Genomic DNA, 20,838 nt, shown 5'->3' on the forward strand with positions numbered 1-20,838 from the left:
TTCTGAGTCTGGGTTTTTCTTACAAACCCGTAACTTTTGATTGGAAGATGGCACAACTGCTTCCAATCATCAGGGTACCTCGCTACCTCTCACCCCATACCTAGGGGTGTTCTGCAATTGGACTGGGTTCACATGTAGCTAGGCTTTTGATACACAGGCCATGAGGGTATCTCAATCCTATAACTCTCTCCTGTAACTAAGGAGCCATAGTTATGAATTATGTACTAGTTATGGAACAACTATGATAACTCTTTGTCTTGGTTTGGTTTTTGGCGGGAAAGCAACACACAGGCCTTCTACTTCTTTGATCTCCTCTTCTCCGGAGATGGATGAATGCTCACACTTGGGGTACAAACAGGCTTCCTCCCAAGCTTTGGTCACAAAGAACTCCTGGGGTGGTCAGGCCTTTTTGTCACGCTGTACAGAGTAATTGCCATTTGCTCTGCCAAAAGGAGTCTTAGGGCTGTAATGTAATTTTGTGGGTCAATAAATAGACCCCCAGTAAATTATTAAAGAAGAAAGGAAACAGCCGCAAATGAAAAAATGTAGAACTGGTGTAATTATATTATCACAGAGGTGAGCGCGTATAATTATCAGCCCGGAGTGCTGGACATCTTGCTAATTATAACTTTGTTTTCTAGGTGATCCCGGCGTGTCAAGACTAGCGACGGACAGCGATGGGATTAAGATGAATTTAAAAAAATTTGGGGCTGAGGTCTCATGTAAGAATCTCTTAAAATGATTTATAAAATCACCTTCTGAAGATCGTTGTATCTGCAACTACTCTGTATATCATATTATGTCTTCTAGGAGCCGCCATCAGACCTATGGTGACCTTCACCCCCAACTACAAGAAGATATTTACATCAGAGAAGATGACAATGACCTGTGATGTGGGATCTACTATAGGAGAGGGGATGGATTATATATGGTACAAGGACAATTATCCTGTACACAATGGGAAATCCTATACAATACAAGATGCTGGAACATCAGACAGTGGAAGTTACCAATGTCAGACCAGACCTGGAGAGATAAGTGACCCTGCTACACTGGGTGTTATTGATGGTGAGTAACTCTACCAGCTCATAGGTATACAGACAAAGCCCCAATAATCTTTAATAATGATCTTTATTTATATAGGCCCATCAAATTCTGTAGTGCTTTACAGATCAAAGTGAACATATGCAAATATAATTTAAATACATTACAGAGTACAAACAGTCATATAGAACTATCGGAGTGAGGGCCCTGATCACAAGAGCTTACAGTCTATGAGGATGAAGGGGTGACACAAGAGCTTACAGTCTATGAGGATGAAGGGTAGCCTGGAGCTTGCTATATATCTGGTGCTTGCCAGATAACAGACGGGAGTGAACAAAGGATGGATTTGTAAAGGGAGAGTTGATATTTCATGCAGTTAGCGATTGTTATAGATCTGCCTAAAGAGATGGGTTTTAAGAGCAGGTTTGAAACTTTGGAGGGTAGGTATTAGTCTGAGAGTCTGGGGAAGGGCATTCCAGAGAATTGTTGCAGCTCAGGAGAAGTCCTGGAGATGTGCATGAGAGGTTCGAATTAAGGTAGAGAGTAATCTAATGTCACTGGCAGAACGAATAATAATAATTCTTTATTTATAAAGTGCACACAGATTACGCAGCGCTGTACAAAGCATGTCAAGTTGGTCCCTGTCCCCATGGGGCTCACAATCTAAACAACCTACCAGTATGTTTTTGTAGTGTGGAAGGAAACCAGAGTACCCGGAGGAAACTCACGCAAACACGGAGAGAACATACAAACTCTTTGCAGATGTTGACCTGGGTGGGATTCGAACCCAGGACCCCAGCGCTGCAAGGCAGAAGTGCTAACCACTCAGCCACCGTGCCGAAGAACCTGGGTTGGGTGATAGACTGAGATGACAGCGGTAGGGAGGTGTAGTATTATACAGATCTTTATGGATGAGGGTTATTATTTTAAACTGAATTCAGAGATGGACAACTAGTGCAGTGATTGGTACAAACTGGAGGCATCCGAGTAGCGTTTACTCTGAAAGGCAATCCATGCTGCTGCATTAAGAATAGATTGTAGTGGAGATAGTGTAGTGAGCGGAAGACCAATTAATTGGAAGTCACAGGAGAGTGAATCAGAGCAACAATTAGCATTTTAGCAGTTTAAATTGTCAGAAATGGGCGGATTCTGGAAATGTTTCTGAGATGCAAATGAGAGGTCGAAGTCCAGACAGCGAGCCTGCTGCCTCAGTGCTATAGTGATCCCAAAGACCGGGATGAAAAAGGAGTTCAGTCTTATAAGGATTAAGTTTTAAAAAAAGAGAAGTTATCATGTTAGAGACAGCAGAGAGACAGTCACTAGTGTCCTGGAGTAAGGCAGGGGTGATGTTTCACGCCAAAGTATATAGCTGGGTATCATCAGCATAGAGATGATACTGGAAAGCAAATCTGCTGATGGTTTGGGCAGAATAGAAGGAAATGAGGACTGAGCCCTGAGAAACCCCAACACTGAGAGAAAGATAAGAAGAGAAAGATCCAGAAAAGGAGACACTGAAAGTGCGGTCAAAGAGAAAAACAAAACAAAAAAGTACAGTGTCTTTTTGGGCAATGGAGCGAAGCATCCTGAAGAAAAGCTGCTTGTCCACAGTATCGAACGCTGCCGATAGATCCAGAAGAATGAGGATCGAAAAGTCACCTTTAGATTTAGAAGTGAGGAGATCATTGGGACTGCAGGGATTAACAAACCCAAACCTTAAATTTGGTACTTGCCCCTGTACCTTAATAAACCATCCAACCGTTTGGTACTTGACCTTGTACTTTTATAAACCATCCAACCGTTTGGTACTTGACCTTGTACTTTTATAAACCATCCAACCGTTTGGTACTTGACCTTGTACTTTGATAAACCATCCAACCGTTTGGAACTTGACCTTGTACTTTGATAAACCTTCCATCCGTTTGGTACTTGACCGTGTACCTAGACTAACCACCCAACCGTCTGGTACTTGACCGTGTACCTAGACTAACCACCCAACCGTTTGGTACTTGACCTTGTACTTTGATAAACCACCCAACCATCTGGTACTTGACCGTGTACCTAGACTAACCACCCAACCGTCTGGTACTTGACCGTGTACCTAGACTAACCAACCATCAACAGACCGGGAAACTAAATGTTTGGGTAATGTTGGGTAACAACTAAGATAAATTATTAAATAACGTTATAAATTAAAACATTTCCCAACTTGCTAGGCCCGCTTGGCATCTTCAAAATCTTGAGAACCAACTTCACCCGAAATGGCGGCTGCGTCCCTGCAGCCGGCATGTGGGCATCTTCCAGCGCCTTAGGGCCTGTGTAACTTCCGCCACGGAGCAGCCTCCTCCCTCCTACCACCGGCTGCGACCCTCCACACGGACCAAGGCCATGGCCTTCTCAGCCAGCTCCTGCAGGCTGAGAAGGAAAATATTCACCTCAATGGAATTGAGATGGACCCCGTCGCATAATAAGAGATGGCGGTTATCCCCTGCAGATTCTCATGCCTATACGGCACTCCACCCAGGGACACCTTGTATTTTTGATAATCAGGACTTTCCTTGCTCTCCTTAAGGCAGCTGTGAATAGGATGCCTGACCCATTAACTGCTCGAAGACATACCTGCAAAACCCACAAGACTTCCTTCAAGGGACTAGTTATCCGGGGTGAGATGTGCCTTTTGTGCTACCCAGGATTATCCTTTACCGACTTTAAGTTACTGCATTTACAAAAAACCAGGGACCGAAACCGCAAAAGCTCGCAACTAGTTATGGAAAGTTTTGGACACTTCCATCTTTCTCTGCACTAAGTCAACCACCCTATCAAAGGAGACGTACGTAACCGCCACAACTTCGTATATAGCGTCATTGACCGAGGGACCCTTGGGAAAAGACAGGTGGTCGATTAATCTGAACTTTCCAGGCTCCTTTTGGGAACTTAGCCTGGCGGTTCTATAAGGGGGCGGCCATCCTACCCGGGGAAACCTCATTCCCGACCTTCTCCAGTGCTAATACTGGATTGAAAGAAATTAAACTGCCGCATTTAACCAACATTGCGGTGGGCTGGTGGCTAACCTGATGCAGTGGATGGGGTGAGAAGTGCCTTTTGTGCTGCCCAGGATTATCCTTCACTGACATTAACCCCTTAACACCGAAGCCACTTTTCACCTTCCTGACACGGGCCAGTTTTTCAAATCTGCCCTGTGTCACTATAAGTGGTTATAACTTTGGAAGCTTTAACATATCCAAGGGATTTTAAAATAGTTTTCTTGTTACACATTGTACTTCATGTTAGTTGAAAAATTTTGGTGTTATGTTTTGCATTTATTTATGAGAAAATCAGATATTTGGTGAAAATTTTAAAAAATTCTCGATTTTCGAACTTCAAAATGTTCTACTTTTACCATACATAGTCATAACCGCAAAACAAACTTAGTAACTAACATTCACCGAATGTCTATTTTATGTCTCTATGGTTTTTTATGCATACTCTTATTTTTGTAGGATAAAAAACCTGAGGGACCTGCTCTGGTTTCAAATCCCTTTGAGAGGCCTAAATAAAAGTAAAATCCCATAAATTACCCCATTATAGAAACTACACCCCTCAGTGTATGTGAAACAACTTTTATGAAGTTTGTTAATCCTTTAATTGTTTTACAGGGGTTAAAATAAAATCGGATACAATTGTGAAAGTACATATTTTTGGCTAAATTAATGTGTCTTTCAAAAAATGTACAAATTCTCAGTGGATAAAATACCAAAACGCTCCACAAAATTTGATACCCAATCCCTCCCGAGTATAACAATCCCCCATATGTGGTGGTGACTGCTTTATGGGCACACGCCAGGGCATCGAAGGGAAGCTGCGCCAGGCAGAGCAGATTGTGCATTGTCACTTTTTATTGGCTATATAATCTTTATTTTCATTTATTTATTTATTTATTTTTTTTTGGCAATTTGGACATATAAGGGCTTATTTATTGCGACATGCGATGCACTTTACAAATAAAAAATTATTCTAACTGGGATTTGAACCTAGAACCCGCAGTGTCCATGAACAATAATGACACAGCGCCTCAACCAACTGAGCTATAACTTCCGTGCTTCATGTTAGTGGGTCATTAGCTTATTGATGGGATTTTATTAACTCTTGAATGTATGGGTGAAAAGAAAATTGCCAATTTTGGTTCCTTTTTTTTTTTTTTTTGGGGTCGTACACCGTAGACTAACAATACTATATTATCTTTAACGTACAGATCACTACGATTACGGTGATATCTCATTTATATAGGTTTTCATTTATATTTACAATTTTACTGGAAAAAACTAATATAGAGGAAATCTCATTTGTTTTCGCATCGCCAAATTTTCGGAGACGTAACTTTAATATTTTTTGGTTGACAGAGCTAGTTTAGGGCTTATTTTTTACGTGTTGAGTTGTCTTTCAATTGATACCATTTTGGCGCACATCATTTATTTTATTTTTTTTTGGATCACTTTTTTAACATTTTTGTGAAGAGATTTTATGAAAAATTTACAATTTTGTCGAGTTTTTCGGGTTTTGTTTTTACGGCGTTCAGCAAGCGGGTCCAATAATGTTTCTAAGTTATTGTACTGATTGTTACGGACGCGACAATACCAAATATGTAAAGAACATACAAACTCTTGGCAGATGTTGACCCTGGGACCTGAACCCAGGTCCCCAGCTCTGCAAGGCTGTAATGCTAACCACTAAGCCACCTGTTCAAGATATTCTACACCTTACACAGTGTAATACAGATGTATTACACTGTGTAATGTTCAATGTGTTACAGCCAGGTCCTGCCAAAAGGCACGGACCCGGCTCCCGGAAGGAGGATCGCGCAGCCCCGGGCACTGGCAGTCCCGGGGCTGCGATCCCTAAATGTGTTACCCTGTCCTGCGTTAGCTAAATTCCCTAAGCCCACAGGTGTATCCTGACTGCCTTCTAAATTGTGTGAGTAGTGATCTAATGGACGTGATGACCTCTGTGTTCTTGTGTGAGGAGGTAATGGCCGACCACGAGGGGAGGCCACTGAACTCACCGGATGAAGTCTTCTCTGTTGGAGCTGACTTGTCCTGATGAGAAGGCTGTGCTTTGTCCTGTTCAGACGGTTGGTGATATTCGGAAGCTGAAGTGATGCGTTGAGGTGGTTGCTTGATGACGTCAGAACTGCGAGGTGGAGCTTGAGAGTCTTGGCTGCCATGACGGGATGACCTCTGGAACTGCAGTGGCTGTAGATGAGCTGAGGATCTGTTTTCGGATTCCTGGCGAGTTGTTGGGTGCTCTGATGTCCGCCTGGAGCGCTTGGTCAGGCGGTGAGGGAAGTCTCTGTGCCGTTGTTGGGAGTCTCGGTGACGGGTGCGGGCATGTGTGTGCGCCGCCCCGCGGCCACTGGAACCCGGTGACGATGGGCTGTTTTAGTGTCTGCGATGTCCTCTGTGATGATGCGTCCTCTGTGATGTCTGGGAGTCCATTCTTCTGTGATGTTGCTGCTTGTAGGACAGGGATCTGTGGCTCCTGTCTCTGTGGTGCACCGTGGGCATAGAGGTCTCTACCGCATCAAGAGTATGCAGAGAGGACTCAGGGGAATAGGAGGGCAGGAGGGAAAGTGAGCTGAGCAGGGACCCAGGGCTGTGGTGTTGGCTGGGCCGGGGGGCATGGTGGGGGGGGAGGAGAGGGCCGGGACGCAGGCTGGTGATAGCGCTGCTGGTGGCTGTGTTGGTGGGGGGTATGTGACAGGGAGGGCCCGGGGCTGGCTGGGGAGTAGGCCCGAGGCCTGATGTAGGGCCTGGGGCTGGGTGAGGAGCAGCCCTGAGGCCTGGTATGGGGTCTGGGGCTGGGTGAAGAGCAGGCCTGAGGCCTTGTATGGGGCCTGGGGCTGCATGGGGAACAGGGCCTGGGGCTGCCTGACATGTGAGGGAATAGGCCTGAGGCAGGCCCAGGGCTGTATGCGGCATAGGCCTGAAGCCTGCCACGCCGAGGAGAGTGCTGGTGGAGGTAGGTGTCGTTGAGAGGAGGAGAGCCTGGGGCTGCCGGTGGGATGCGGAGGCACCGCACGGCGGGATGAGGGAGAGCCATGAGGAGATCGCCGCGGAGGGGAAGGCCTTGTGTCCCCTGCTGGCTGCCGGGTGGGCCGGGCCGCAGCGCTGGATGCTGCTCCCGGTTGAAAACCACGCCGGAGAAGAGGTGAGCGTGGGGGGGAGAGGGAGAGTGAGCGGGGGGGGGCGTGGGCTTGCGGCAGGTGGTGCTTGGGAGGCACGGCCGCGGAGCTGGAAGCAGGCACCGGCTGGGGGACACGCCAGAGTGGAGGTGAGCGGTGGTGAGAGGGGGGGGCGGAGAGGCGGGCGGGGGAGTGATCGGGGGAGAGGCGGGCGGGGGGGTGCTCGGGGGAAGTGCGGGCTGGCTGGCAGGGGATCCCTACCTGCTTGGGGAGCTCAGGGAGGCCCAGGCCGCAGCGCTGGCACCGGCTGGGTGCTTCGCAGGAGCGGTGGAGAGTGGAGGCGGTGACAGGCAGGGGGACGTGGCCTGCTGGGTGAACGCAAGAGGGTGCGGGGCGCAGCGTTTGGATGCCGGGTGGGGGAGCGCACAGGAGGCAAACACTTACACTTTGAGGCCTCCTTCCGATCCGTCCCCCGACGATCCGCTGCACTGGCTGCAGCATGGGTCCCACGTGGTCTGGACGACGCCATCTTTTTCTGGCCCGGGCCGCGCTACCTGGTTGGTGCAGGCGATCCAGGGCTCAAACGGACGGGAGGCCTGATCTTCCGGATGGGCCTTCCTCTATCTTCTGCCAGCTGCTCCTCAGGCACTGCACTGGAGACGCTGCTAGCACGTGGAGGATTTGAGGAGCACTGGGTGGGTGGTGGTGACAGGGTGGCGGGCCGCCGGGCAGGGGTGGTGGCTGTACCCTCCAGGGTGGAAGCCACTGCAGGAGGATTCGGTCCTAGGAGATGGGTGTCCTCTTCAGGGACGTCCGCTTCTTGAACCGACCCCGCAGCAGGGCGCTGCAGGAGGGTATCCAGCCAGGCTGAACCCTGCTTGGCCCCTTGCTGGCTTACTTGTTCTTCTAGGGAAGCCATGCTGGGTATTTGCAGAGGGGTCTCTGACTTCTCGCCTCTTTGGTCCAGGGGGCAGAAAGAAAGAGGCCCCCCCACGTGCTCTCGGACTTTATAAAACCACCGGGCGGGTCCTTACCCGCCCCCAAACACCACCTCCTGTGACACGGGAGGAGTAAAGGGGCAAGCCCCACCAGCCTACCAGAATGCTTGAAACCACCCCCTACAGTCCTCAGCCCCTTCGCTATTTGCTTTGGGGCTTGTTAAGACTTTAGTAAGAGCAGCTTCAGGGGAATCTGGGAAATCTAGGAGGTCAAGGAGGGAGTTATTTGAGAGATATCGGGTTAGTTGAGAGTATTTCAGGCATTACAGGAGTTTGGAGATGAAAGGGAGATTAGAGACTGGTCTCTAGTTAGTAGCATTGGATGGGTCCAGTGAAGGTTTCTTCAGTAAAGAGGTAACAACAGCATGCTTGAAAGAAGAGTGTATAACACCGGAAGAGAGAGAGAGAGGTTGAAGATTTTAGTGCGGTGAGAAGTGACTGCTGGGGAGAGAGACTGTATCAGATGTGCTTGGTGCAGATAGTGGGGCGAGCAGGGGAAAGGAGCCTGGACACTTCTTCCTTTGTGACTGTCTCAATCTAGAGGGAAGGGGAATAGTAGGGGGAGTAAATTGAGAGATAATTTCATGTTGAATGCAATCAATTTTATCTTTAAAGTAGGTGGCCAGATATTCAGCCCCAATATCTGTGACAAGTGGCTGCAGCTTTGGTATTAGTAAGGAGTGAAGAGTAGAGATGAGCGAGTATAGTCGTCCGAGCTTGATGCTCGTTCGAGTATTAAGGTACTCGAAACGGCTCGTTGCTCGGACGAGTATTTCCCCTGCTCGAGATCGAGCATTTAATTAAAAAAACACAGTGAAGAACAATGAAGAATAGAATAAAAACAGTGAACACAGTGAACACAGGATCATTTAAGTGAAAAACACAGTAAAGAACACAGTGAAGAATAGATTACAGATGTTCGGCACATCTGCTTACTTGTCGGCAGATACGCGCGGAACGGTGCGAACAAAATAGTATGTGAAGAACAATATATATGTGTGAAGAACACATTGAAGAACACGGTGAGCAGGACAGAGACACCGGGGAGCAGCACAGAGACACCGGGGAGCGGCACGGAGACATCGGCAGTGGCACGGAGACATCGGGCAGCGGCACGGAGCGGCACGGAGACATAGGGGCACGGAGACATAGGGGCACGGAGACATCGGGGCACTGAGACATCGGGGCACGGAGACATCGGGGCACGGTGACATCGGGGCACGGAGACATCGGGGCACGGAGACACAGGGGCACGGAGACATAGGGGCACAGAGACATAGGGGCACGGAGACATCGGGGCACGGAGACATGGGGGCACGGAGACATGGGGGCACGGAGACATGGGGGCACGGAGACATGGGGGCACTGAGACATGGGGGCACGGAGACATGGGGGCACGGAGACATCGGGGCACGGTGACATCGGGGCACGGAGACATCGGGGCACGGAGACATAGGGGCACGGAGACATAGGGGCACGGAGACATAGGGGCACGGAGACATCGGGGCACGGAGACATGGGGGCACGGAGACATGGGGGCACGGAGACATGGGGGCACGGAGACATGGGGGCACGGAGACATGGGGGCACTGAGACATGGGGGCACTGAGACATCGGGGCACGGAGACATCGGGGCACGGAGACATCGGGGCACGGAGACATCGGGGCACGGTGACATCGGGGCACGGTGACATCGGGGCACGGTGACATCGGGGCACGGTGACATCGGGGCACGGTGACATCGGGGCACGGTGACATCGGGGCACGGTGACATAGGGGCACGGAGACATAGGGGCACGGAGACATAGGGGCACGGAGACATCGGGACACGGAGACATCGGGGCACGGAGACATCGGGGCACGGAGACATCGGGGCACGGAGACATCGGGGCACGGAGACATCGGGGCACGGAGACATAGGGGCACGGAGACATCGGGGCACGGAGACATGGGGGCACGGAGACATGGGGGCACGGAGACATGGGGGCACTGAGACATGGGGGCACTGAGACATCGGGGCACGGAGACATCGGGGCACGGAGACATGGGGGCACTGAGACATCGGGGCACGGAGACATCGGGGCACGGAGACATAGGGGCACGGAGACATAGGGGCACGGAGACATCGGGGCACGGAGACATGGGGGCACGGAGACATGGGGGCACTGAGACATTGGGGCACGGAGACATCGGGGCACGGAGACATCGGGGCACGGAGACATCGGGGCACGGTGACATCGGGGCACGGAGACATCGGGGCACGGTGACATCGGGGCACGGTGACATCGGGGCACGGTGACATCGGGGCACGGTGACATCGGGGCACGGTGACATAGGGGCACGGAGACATAGGGGCACGGAGACATCGGGACACGGAGACATAGGGGCACGGAGACATCGGGGCACGGAGACATCGGGGCACGGAGACATCGGGGCACGGAGACATCGGGGCACGGAGACATAGGGGCACGGAGACATCGGGGCACGGAGACATCGGGGCACGGAGACATGGGGGCACGGAGACATGGGGGCACGGAGACATGGGGGCACTGAGACATCGGGGCACGGAGACATCGGGGCACGGAGACATCGGGACACGGTGACATCGGGGCACGGAGACATCGGGGCACGGAGACATCGGGGCACGGAGACATCGGGGCACGGAGACATCGGGGCACGGAGACATCGGGCAGCGGCACGGAGACATCGGGGAGACTTCAGTGGAAGAAGAGCAGCGGATCCCGGGACAGCGTATCTCCCGACAAGTAAGCAGATGTGCCGAACATCTGCAATCTATTCTTCACTGTGTTTTTCACTTAAATGATCCTGTGTTCACTGTGTTCACTGTTTTTATTCTATTCTTCACTGTTCTTCACATCTGCTAACTTGTCGGGAGATAATATACGCGCGGAACAGTGAAGAATAGATTGCAGATGTTTGCATACATCTGCTAACTTATCAGAAGACATTCTTTTTCAATTAATTAACACATTTTATTCCCGAACCATGGTCCCTTTGAAAAATGCTCGAGTCTCCCATTGACTTCAATGGGGCTCGTTATTCGAGACGAGCACTCGAGCATCAGGAAAAGTTTGTCTCAAATAACGAGCACTCGAGCATTTTAGTGCTCGCTCATCTCTAGTGAAGAGTCTTTTGGGGTTGTTAGAGAGAGATGATATTAGATTAGTAAAATAAACATGTTTAGCGAGGTGAAGGGCAGCGTTATAGCTTTTTACCATAAAGTTGAAGAGCAGAAAGTCTTCAGATGTGTGCGATTTTCTCCACAGACATTTTGCAATCCTGGAACACTGTCAAAAGAAAAGAGTAACAAGTTGTATCACACACAGACTCACATATGTCTCCTCATCCTATATCATTGTGTATTACAGGTTGGGTCATCCTGCAGACCCCTCTATATGTCTATGAAGGAGATGACATAAATATAAGATGTCACCACTATCCTGGATATAAAGGAGGACGGACAACATTCTATAAAGATAATGAAGTCATTAGAGACTGGGGAGATGATGCGGAATATAATATCAGTAATGTAACCAGGACGACTGCCGGGACATACAGATGTGGGAAAGAAGTCTATGATTTTTCATATGAAGATGAAGCTTCTGTATCTGTAGAAGGTAAATCCAGAATCATTTATGTACAGACTTGGACCATCACAGGTGGCCAGTCTCGTCCACATTTCTGTAAAAGGATTTAGATCAGGACTCTGGGCTCTGGCCATTTTATTGTTTCTATGTTTTCTGTTTCAAGGAACTGTTTTACCCTTTTTTCTGTGTGACAGGGGGTATTGTCCTGCATAAAAATTTCTGTGTGAGTGATGAACTCAACGAAGGAGCCATATGTTGTTGAAGAAGGTTCTCACACATACTTGCATTCACTCTGCCCTGTAGCTTTTTGAGAGGTCGAATTCTTGCTTCCAATAACGTTCACCAAACCATGACACTTCCTATACCACCTTTCACTGACTTCTTTACACACTTTGGGTTTAGTTCTCTCCCAGTTTGTCAACAAACATAATGTTTTCCATAACATTTAAATAAATTAAACTGTTAAAAATGAATTGTGGACCACTTTCTATGTTGTAAAATTTTAATTTTGTATATATCAGTTAATATTGGCAAATGGGGGTTTGCTTTTTTCAGATCATTATTCAAATGCAGTAATCTCATGGCTATAAATAGTCATAAATAGTTAAGACAGGAAAAAACATTTTGGGAAGTTAAATAAGTGGTTAGTCTTTAGACTTTAGCTAGAGCCCAATGTAGTCCTTAAACAGTTCCCATTGGAGATTAATTTTGTTCCCCATTAGTCTATAATAAGTGGCTCCTTTCATCATCAGTGCAGCTTAAATGTTACCAGGGAAATTCCGTATTTTCAACATCATCTCATAAAAAATAATAAACTTTTACCCATCTAAATGCCAACATTTTATGCAAGTGACTATGTACTTGTGTCCCTGTGCCACACACACACCTTTCCAGTGCTGTCATCAGCTTGAATTATTTCAGTCGTCTACTGAGACTGCTAAGTTTAAATTAGGGGGAACAGGTCTATATCTTGCTTCAAGACAATTCTCTGAATTTTTATTGATGAAATTCTCCATCAGTTCTTCCAAACCAATTGGCAGAACTGATGGATGGATTCCCACCCAGTCTACTCTGTGGGGCAGATTTACTTACCCGGTCCAGTCGCGATCCCGCGATGCATTGTCCGACGTTGATTCGGAGCTTGCCGGGATTCACTAAGGTCGTGCGCCCAATATCCACTAGGTGTCACTGCTGCGCCGAGGTCCGCCAGAGTTCACCTTCTTCGTCCCAGTGTATGTGAGTGCTATTCTTGTGACAAATTTTTTTTTAAAAATTCAGTTTTTTTTCCGAATCCATCAGGTTTTCCCACGGCCATGCCCCCCCCCCATTTCTGTCGGCACCGATGCGCCACAATCCGATTGCTTGCGCCAAAATCCTGGGGCAACTCAGGTTAAATCGGAAATCAACGGGAAACCCGACAAAAGTGCGCGATTTGGACCCTTAGTAAATGAACCCCAATGTTCTCAGGCTGTGAAGAGTATTGGTAGAGGAAAAATGGCGCTACAGATGGGTGCGCTTGTAACCCAGAAGATTTTTACCAAAAACACGAATTGGTGTAGAAGCAAGGTAAGTATTTATTATAAATGGTTAAAATTTGGTTTCAAACATAGGTACATTGGTTACGCGTTTCGGGATGGTGACCCTTCATCAGACCAGTACTACAAAACATGATAACAAAGACAAAATAGATATATAACAAATAAGAAATAGATATATAAAAATGGATAAATACAAATTGGTTCACATGCAATGTGTCTAGATAAATATATATACAGATATATAAGGATACATATTGAAATAGTCTAGATAAATATATATACATGCGCAGAGGAGGCGAACATGTGAGGTAGAAAGACCGTACAGGGATAACTAGGGGAGGCGTGATGCAGCTAAAATTAAAATTAAAATTGAAGAGGCAAAAATTACACCATGAACAAGGTGGGTATATACATATACAATGTGTACATGTCGTACCCCGGTTAAGATAGGAACTCAAAGGATGAACGAGTGCTTGGGTAAAGGAGTGAGGTTATAGGTAAAATAAAGTGAAAAGGTGTCCCAGGTTGAGGAATAAAGGATTAAGGGGCTGTAAGGGGTTAAGGTACTTACAAATTACAGCGCCCGGCAGGATGAGCTGGAGCTGTAGAATAGGCGCGCGCTGCAGCGCCGACTGCGCATGCGCACTCACGATCTTGCTTTCGCGCGCGCACCAGCGCCCGAACTGTTTATATACAGTCGGCGCTGCAGCGCGCGCCTATTCTACAGCTCCAGCTCATCCTGCCGGGCGCTGTAATTTGTAAGTATCTTAACCCCTTACAGCCCCTTAATCCTTTATTCCTCAACCTGGGACACCTTTTCACTTTATTTTACCTATAACCTCACTCCTTTACCCAAGCACTCGTTCATCCTTTGAGTTCCTATCTTAACCGGGGTACGACATGTACACATTGTATATGTATATACCCACCTTGTTCATGGTGTAATTTTTGCCTCTTCAATTTTAATTTTAATTTTAGCTGCATCACGCCTAGTTATCCCTGTACGGTCTTTCTACCTCACATGTTCGCCTCCTCTGCGCATGTATATATATTTATCTAGACTATTTCAATATGTATCCTTATATATCTGTATATATATTTATCTAGACACATTGCATGTGAACCAATTTGTATTTATCCATTTTTATATATCTATTTCTTATTTGTTATATATCTATTTTGTCTTTGTTATCATGTTTTGTAGTACTGGTCTGATGAAGGGTCACCATCCCGAAACGCGTAACCAATGTACCTATGTTTGAAACCAAATTTTAACCATTTATAATAAATACTTACCTTGCTTCTACACCAATTCGTGTTTTTGGTAAAAATCTTCTGGGTTACAAGCGCACCCATCTGTAGCGCCATTTTTCCTCTACCAATACTCTTGTGCTAACGGTTCCAACGGATACCGGTTTTCGGAGCGCTTGGGTAGCTGCTGAAGTAACCTGAAGAAGGTTCCACCGATAAGGATAACCGAGATCCCTACTTCTATTTCTGCAACTAAGCCAAGTGGCTACCAGGTGAGCACCTTCTATCTCTTACCTGGAAACAAACCATTCAAAACGTTATCACACGAGGCGCCGTCCTCTTTGGTTGTGCTTTTGTTCTTTCCTCTTCACTCAGGCTGTGAAAGGAGGGAATTTATTGATGCACTTTTGATACATATCAAGGCTTTTATTTTGCCACATTTTTGTCTGAAAAAGGGGCCGGGTCTTGGGAATAGGTGCAAACCCTCTGGAAAGTTACTTAGCATCGAGAAAGGGGGTGTGGCCGAGATGAATAAGTCTCAAAGGCCAAAAAGTTAGCTGGGCTAAGAGAATGTCTAAAATTCGAACTCAACCGCCCTAAACTGCGTCAGAATTCATCATCACGGCAATTATTGTGGCGCAGCCAATGACTATTGTTGTCACGTCTACACTGCCAGAAGTGTCAACACATTAAGAAATTCCCCCTAATATGTTACTAATGACTCGGTTATCACAATGTTGCTGCCAAAATCTTTCTGCTTACATATTGTTATCACTTTTATCCAATTCCAGAGTTTTTCACTGCTCCAACAATATCAGTGACCCCACATCCAGTGTTTAGGAATGATAACGTGACCCTGAGATGTGAGACGCGTCTCCCTCCTCCCAGAAAGAAGACACGGCTGCACTTTACTTTCTACAGAGAAGGACGGATGGTTCAGGGATTTGGGGTCAGTGATATCTATGAAGTCTACAACGTTCAGCTGGAGGATTCTGGGAAATATTCATGTCACGTGGAAACTACAGATAGAAGAGTAAGGAAGAAAAGTGCAGAGCGACTCATCCAGATAGAAGGTGAGGATGGACAGTGTTTTTTTTTCCGAATCCATCAGGTTTTCCGACGGCCATGCCCCCCCCCCCCCCCATTTCTGTCGGCACCGATGCGCCACAATCCGATTGCGTGCGCTAAAATCCTGGGGCAATTCAGGTTAAATCGGAAATCAACGGGAAACCCGACAAAAGTGCGCGATTCGGACCCTTAGTATATGAACCCCAATGTTCTCACGCTGTGAAAGGAGGGAATTTATTGATGCACTTTTGATACATATCAAGGCTTTTATTTTGCCACTTTTCCAACTTGTCTGAAAAAGGGTCCGGGTCTTGGGAATAGGTGCAAACCCTCTGGAAAGTTACTTAGCATCGGGAAAGGGGGTGTGGCCGAGATGAATAAGTCTCAGAGGCCAAAAAGTTAGCAGGGCCAAAAGAATGTCTAAAATTCGAACTCAACCGCCCTAAACTGCAACAGAATTCATCTTCACGGCGATTATTGTGGCGCAGCCCACGACTATTGTTGTCACGTCTACACTGCCGGAGGTGTCAACACATTAAGAAATTCCCCCTAATATGTTACTAATGACTCGGTTATCACAATGTTGCTGCCAAAATCTTTCTACTTACATATTGTTATCACTTTTATCCAATTCTAGAGCTTTTCACGGCTCCGACAATATCAGTGACCCCACATCCAGTGTTTAGGAATGATAACGTGACCCTGAGATGTGAGACGCGTCTCCCTCCTCCCAGACAGAAGACACGGCTGCACTTTACTTTCTACAGAGAAGGACGGATGGTTCAGGGATTTGGGGTCAGTGATATCTATGAAGTCTACAATGTTCAGCTGGAGGATTCTGGGAATTATTCATGTGAGGTGGAAACTACAGATAAGAGAGTAAGAAGAAAGAGTCAAGAGCGACTCATCCAGATACAAGGTGAGGATGGACGATGGTTAATACATTATACAAAATGTATAAGAGCTTCTTTCAACACCTAGAAAGTGACTTTTTCTTTCTCCCTTTCAAAACCTTTTACAACCAAATCTTTTTTTAATTCAGTGAATGGACCTGGGTCATTTAATCAGAGGACTATATGAAATATCTAAAGCAATATTTTAATAGATTGGGCATTTTTGAATGTGGGGATACATAACATATATCTTATTGTTTTATAGCTTTATTTTTGGGGTTGATCTGAATTTCATTGCATTTTTTTGTGTTAGGCTTAAGCTGTTATGGCAAATGACCCCTACTGGCCAATGGTGTCAGGTCTAATGGGTTAAGAGTTGAACCAATCATGGCCATGAGCGCTTCTGCTGTATTATATTCTCTTAACCCTCTCCATACACTCGAACCAACAGCATCACATACCTGTATATATGACATAACTATATTTCATACTGTAGGAGAGGGATTAAAATCAAAGTGTCACGGGTTCTCCAACGACCCATGCCGCAGTTCGTGGGCTCACCCGTGCCCCTCTGTACCAGCGAACGCAGCATCCGCGCTTCTAACCTATCCCCATTCCTGTCTCTCGTCTGTCGGCCATGCGCACGCTCTAGGTGCCGGGACGCGAGCCCGGCCGACAGATGAGAGACAGAAATCAGAAGATTTAAAGGGCCATCTCGCCTTTAATTGGCTCTGGCTATTTCCCATAATTCCATTTAAACCAGCCTCTCCCTGCACAACCTGATGGATCTTCGTGCCTAGTGCCGTTGAAAAAGTTTGTTCCCTGATGCTCTGCGTTCTTAGTGTGATTTCCTGTTGTGACCCTGGTCCAGTATTGGACTCTGATCCCGTTCCACCTGCCGTCACCTGTTGCTGCGTCCCCCACTCTGATTCCCTGCTGCCCGTCCTGACCTCCTGCCTGTCCCTGACTATGTTTCTGCCTAACGTCTGTGTACCTCACCTTGGCTGGAACCGTGGAGAGAGTTGTGCCTGTGGAACGACCTGGTGGTACCACGCCGCAGCAGGTCCAACCTACTTTGCGGCGGGGTCTGGTGAAAACCTTTTACCACTTTATATTCCGGTCCCGGCTTGCGTCATCGTCCGAGGTGGTCCAGTGGGTCCACTACCCCTGGAGCCTGACACAAAGTAAATGAATGATTTTACTATATATGGATTTTCATAGCTATTATTACCTCCAAATATTATAGCAATCAACAATGTAGTGGAAGGAGATGCCATGATCCCTGAAACCCCTTAAAAATAAAGAAAACAAACTTTATAATTTCATGAAAAATCTCTTATGTGACCAGAAAAATCTGTAGTTTATCCGTATAATCTATTAGGTGTCCTCTGGTCTTTTACTCTATAATACAGTAATATATATTTTCTTAGAGCCTTTTTAAAAAAATAAACCATAATTTTACGTTTTTATAGAAAATATGGGATACACCCGGCTGAATATTATCCGTCTGATACTATCCGGATCTGTAATAATAACTGCTGCACTATTTGTCTTCCATCATATAAAATGGGTGAAGTCCATGGAAGAAGAAGCTGCTCCATCTATAACATAATGGACAATTGGGTGACAAGACCCAGCAATGTCGTCCATCCATCTACCTACAGCGCAGGATATTCTGCAGATTACATACCTGGAGCCACTGCCTGCTGTTATATACATATATTATATTGTATGTTACTGCTGTGCTTTATATTCTTATCTTATAACCAAATAATATTAAGAAGATCTATTACATAGAATAAAACAAGTATGTATGAAATAATAACATATTAAAGAAAAATATCCCACCGTCTGGACTCCAGGTACATTATTGGGTTCCATTGTAAGATTGTTAGAGAATATATATTTTATATCCCATCTATTTCTATGTGTGACCCCCAGTTTTTGAGATTGGCTTTTATTTTTTGTTTTTTTTCGATTTATTAGAGAATTGCATTTAATTAATAATATTTTTGTGTCTTGATCTAAATGTGCAGCACAGAGGAAGTAATATTCTATTAGTACATGTTTGTTATAGTTTCCTCTGGAATCTCCTTATTTGGTAAAAATTCCCTAATATACTACCACACCTCATCTTCTATTACAGAGGGGTGTCTGACCGGGTGACTTCCACGCTTGTACTTTATATTCCCTATAAGTGTCTATGATCAGTGTAGATGGACTTGAAGAAGTATCTGATTCTGCTTCATCTTCTTGATGGTCCACAATGAAGGCACAATGAGAATACACTAGTGGTACATCACATTACCTAGGATTGTCAAAGTGCCAAACTTACAATAAATTCCTAAAGGAGAATTTGTTTTTTTTTAATGAAAAATGTGTCATAATGATTTTTACCAACTGTCCTCATAAGTGATACCTCCTTAAAAAAACAAAAATAAATGCCATATATCTATTTTTATTTTGAGAGTTACGTCGTTTTTGAGTTCTGAAGCTAAGTGTTGGAAATCTTCCTCAGCAGCAGAGAAGTGGGCAGAGTCTAAGTAGCTTATACCAATGTAATAAGACACAAATTCAACATTGTATTCTTTAGCAATATTGCAACATCTTTATTAATACAAAATATAAAATGACTTTGTCATCTTGACTTAAAACGAGTTGATATGTGCAACACTTCAATATTCAAAGACTATGGAACAGATTTATTGGAAGTGTCTGAGGTATAACTGTTCTAGTTGCCCATGGAAACCAAATTAATAGAAAGCTGTGGGAAAAGGAAAGCTGAGCTCTGATTGGTTGCCATAGAAAACCAGAACAGTTTTACTTCAGACACTGCTGATAAATCTCCCCCACTATATCCATATGTAAAAATCACATAACACTGTATATTAGGTAACTGTCTATTCCTAGGTCACACACCAAAGCCTACAGGCTGAATGAAATGCAAGGTAAGTAGAATAATACCAATATAATAACCAAATGTTTGCATACTATCCCGGATCAAGAGACCACCACCCAGGCAATAAGCTTTGTACTATATATTATAGCAGTGATGGCGAACCTATGGCACGGGTGCCAGAGGTGGCACTCAGAGCCCTCTATATGGGCACCCTTGATATCACCCCAGGGCAGGGTTCGCCAGACCGGACTAAAGGCCTCTTGCAGTCCCAGGCAGCCCAGGAACCTAGAAGGAAGCTACAATGATAATCCAGACTTGTTCTCCTTCTTTCCACTGTATTGGTGTCCTCAGGTGCCTATACAATTTAAACCTGTGAAAGAGCAGGTAGTAATAAGTTACTGCTGAAATTGTTGCATTGGCACTTTGCGAAAAAATATGCAGATTTTGGTTGTAGTTTGGGCACTCGGTGTTTAAAAGGTTTGCCATCACTGTATTATAGGGATACCATATTATCTTATATCATCTTTTTTTAGTTCCAAGGTTATGGCATGTTTGTGTTCTGAATCTATTTGTCATAAATATCCCTCAGCAGCAAAAAAGTGGGCATAGTCTAATTTTTTCTGCCTCCACCCTGTGTTAGTTCAAAGCTGCATATAGTTCCCATGACATCCTGTGTCCTCTATTGTAGGAGCTTAGTAGCAAATACACTGAGCTCCATCCTCAGTACATACAGACTCTATACAGTATTTAGCCTGGCAACTTTCATTACATGGAGTATTAAGTAGATGAAAACTTCAGATAAAAAATTTCATGAATAGTATGTGTGAGCACTAATAGTTAACATCTTCTCTGCTTCTCTCCTCAACTGAATTAAACTCTTGACCTCCCCTCACTCCTGAGTAATCTCACATTAGCATCACAAAGCCTCACCCTCCCTCCAGAGTGACCAAGGGGCAGCAGCCTTCTCCACTGTAACATTTATAATCTATAGGATTATTGTGTAAATAAAAGATTGTTTCACAGAGATAATAAACACAGAGACAGAAGAGACAACAACTGCAGGGAGAGGCTAAACTGAGGAGGAAAGCAAAGAAAGTGCTGGAAATAGGTTATCCTACATCACAAGAGCTGTTAATTTGTGAATGTTATCTTTTTAGTATAGGCAAGGACAAAAGATTTGATGCTGTTTTTCACTTTGGGAATTGGTTGGGTTATATTGTGCCCCGTAGACCTATTTACTTGAGCTTCTACCTCCTCTTGAGTCTTCCTCTCTTGCTGGGTTCTTTATTGGACTGATAATATACATAAGGCCTAACAAAAGTATAAACATTTTCCACCTGGACCTAGACAGAATTTTCAACCCA

General features: G+C 45.8%; 1 protein-coding gene across 1 annotated transcript; it reads left to right on the top strand.

The window, feature by feature from the left end:
* Positions 1-666: 666 nt before the first annotated feature.
* On the top strand, positions 667-18,187 carry LOC140069990 (high affinity immunoglobulin gamma Fc receptor I-like). The gene is made up of 6 exons (XM_072116323.1): positions 667-722; positions 811-1,068; positions 11,607-11,855; positions 15,406-15,687; positions 16,320-16,601; positions 18,048-18,187. The coding sequence occupies exons 2-6, from the start codon at positions 828-830 to the stop codon at positions 18,185-18,187; spliced, it is 1,194 nt and encodes a 397-aa protein (XP_071972424.1). The 5' UTR covers positions 667-722; positions 811-827.
* The last annotated feature ends 2,651 nt before the right edge of the window (positions 18,188-20,838 follow it).

Source organism: Engystomops pustulosus, chromosome 7 (assembly GCF_040894005.1).
Source record: "Engystomops pustulosus chromosome 7, aEngPut4.maternal, whole genome shotgun sequence".
Classification (NCBI taxonomy): Eukaryota; Metazoa; Chordata; class Amphibia; order Anura; family Leptodactylidae; genus Engystomops; species Engystomops pustulosus.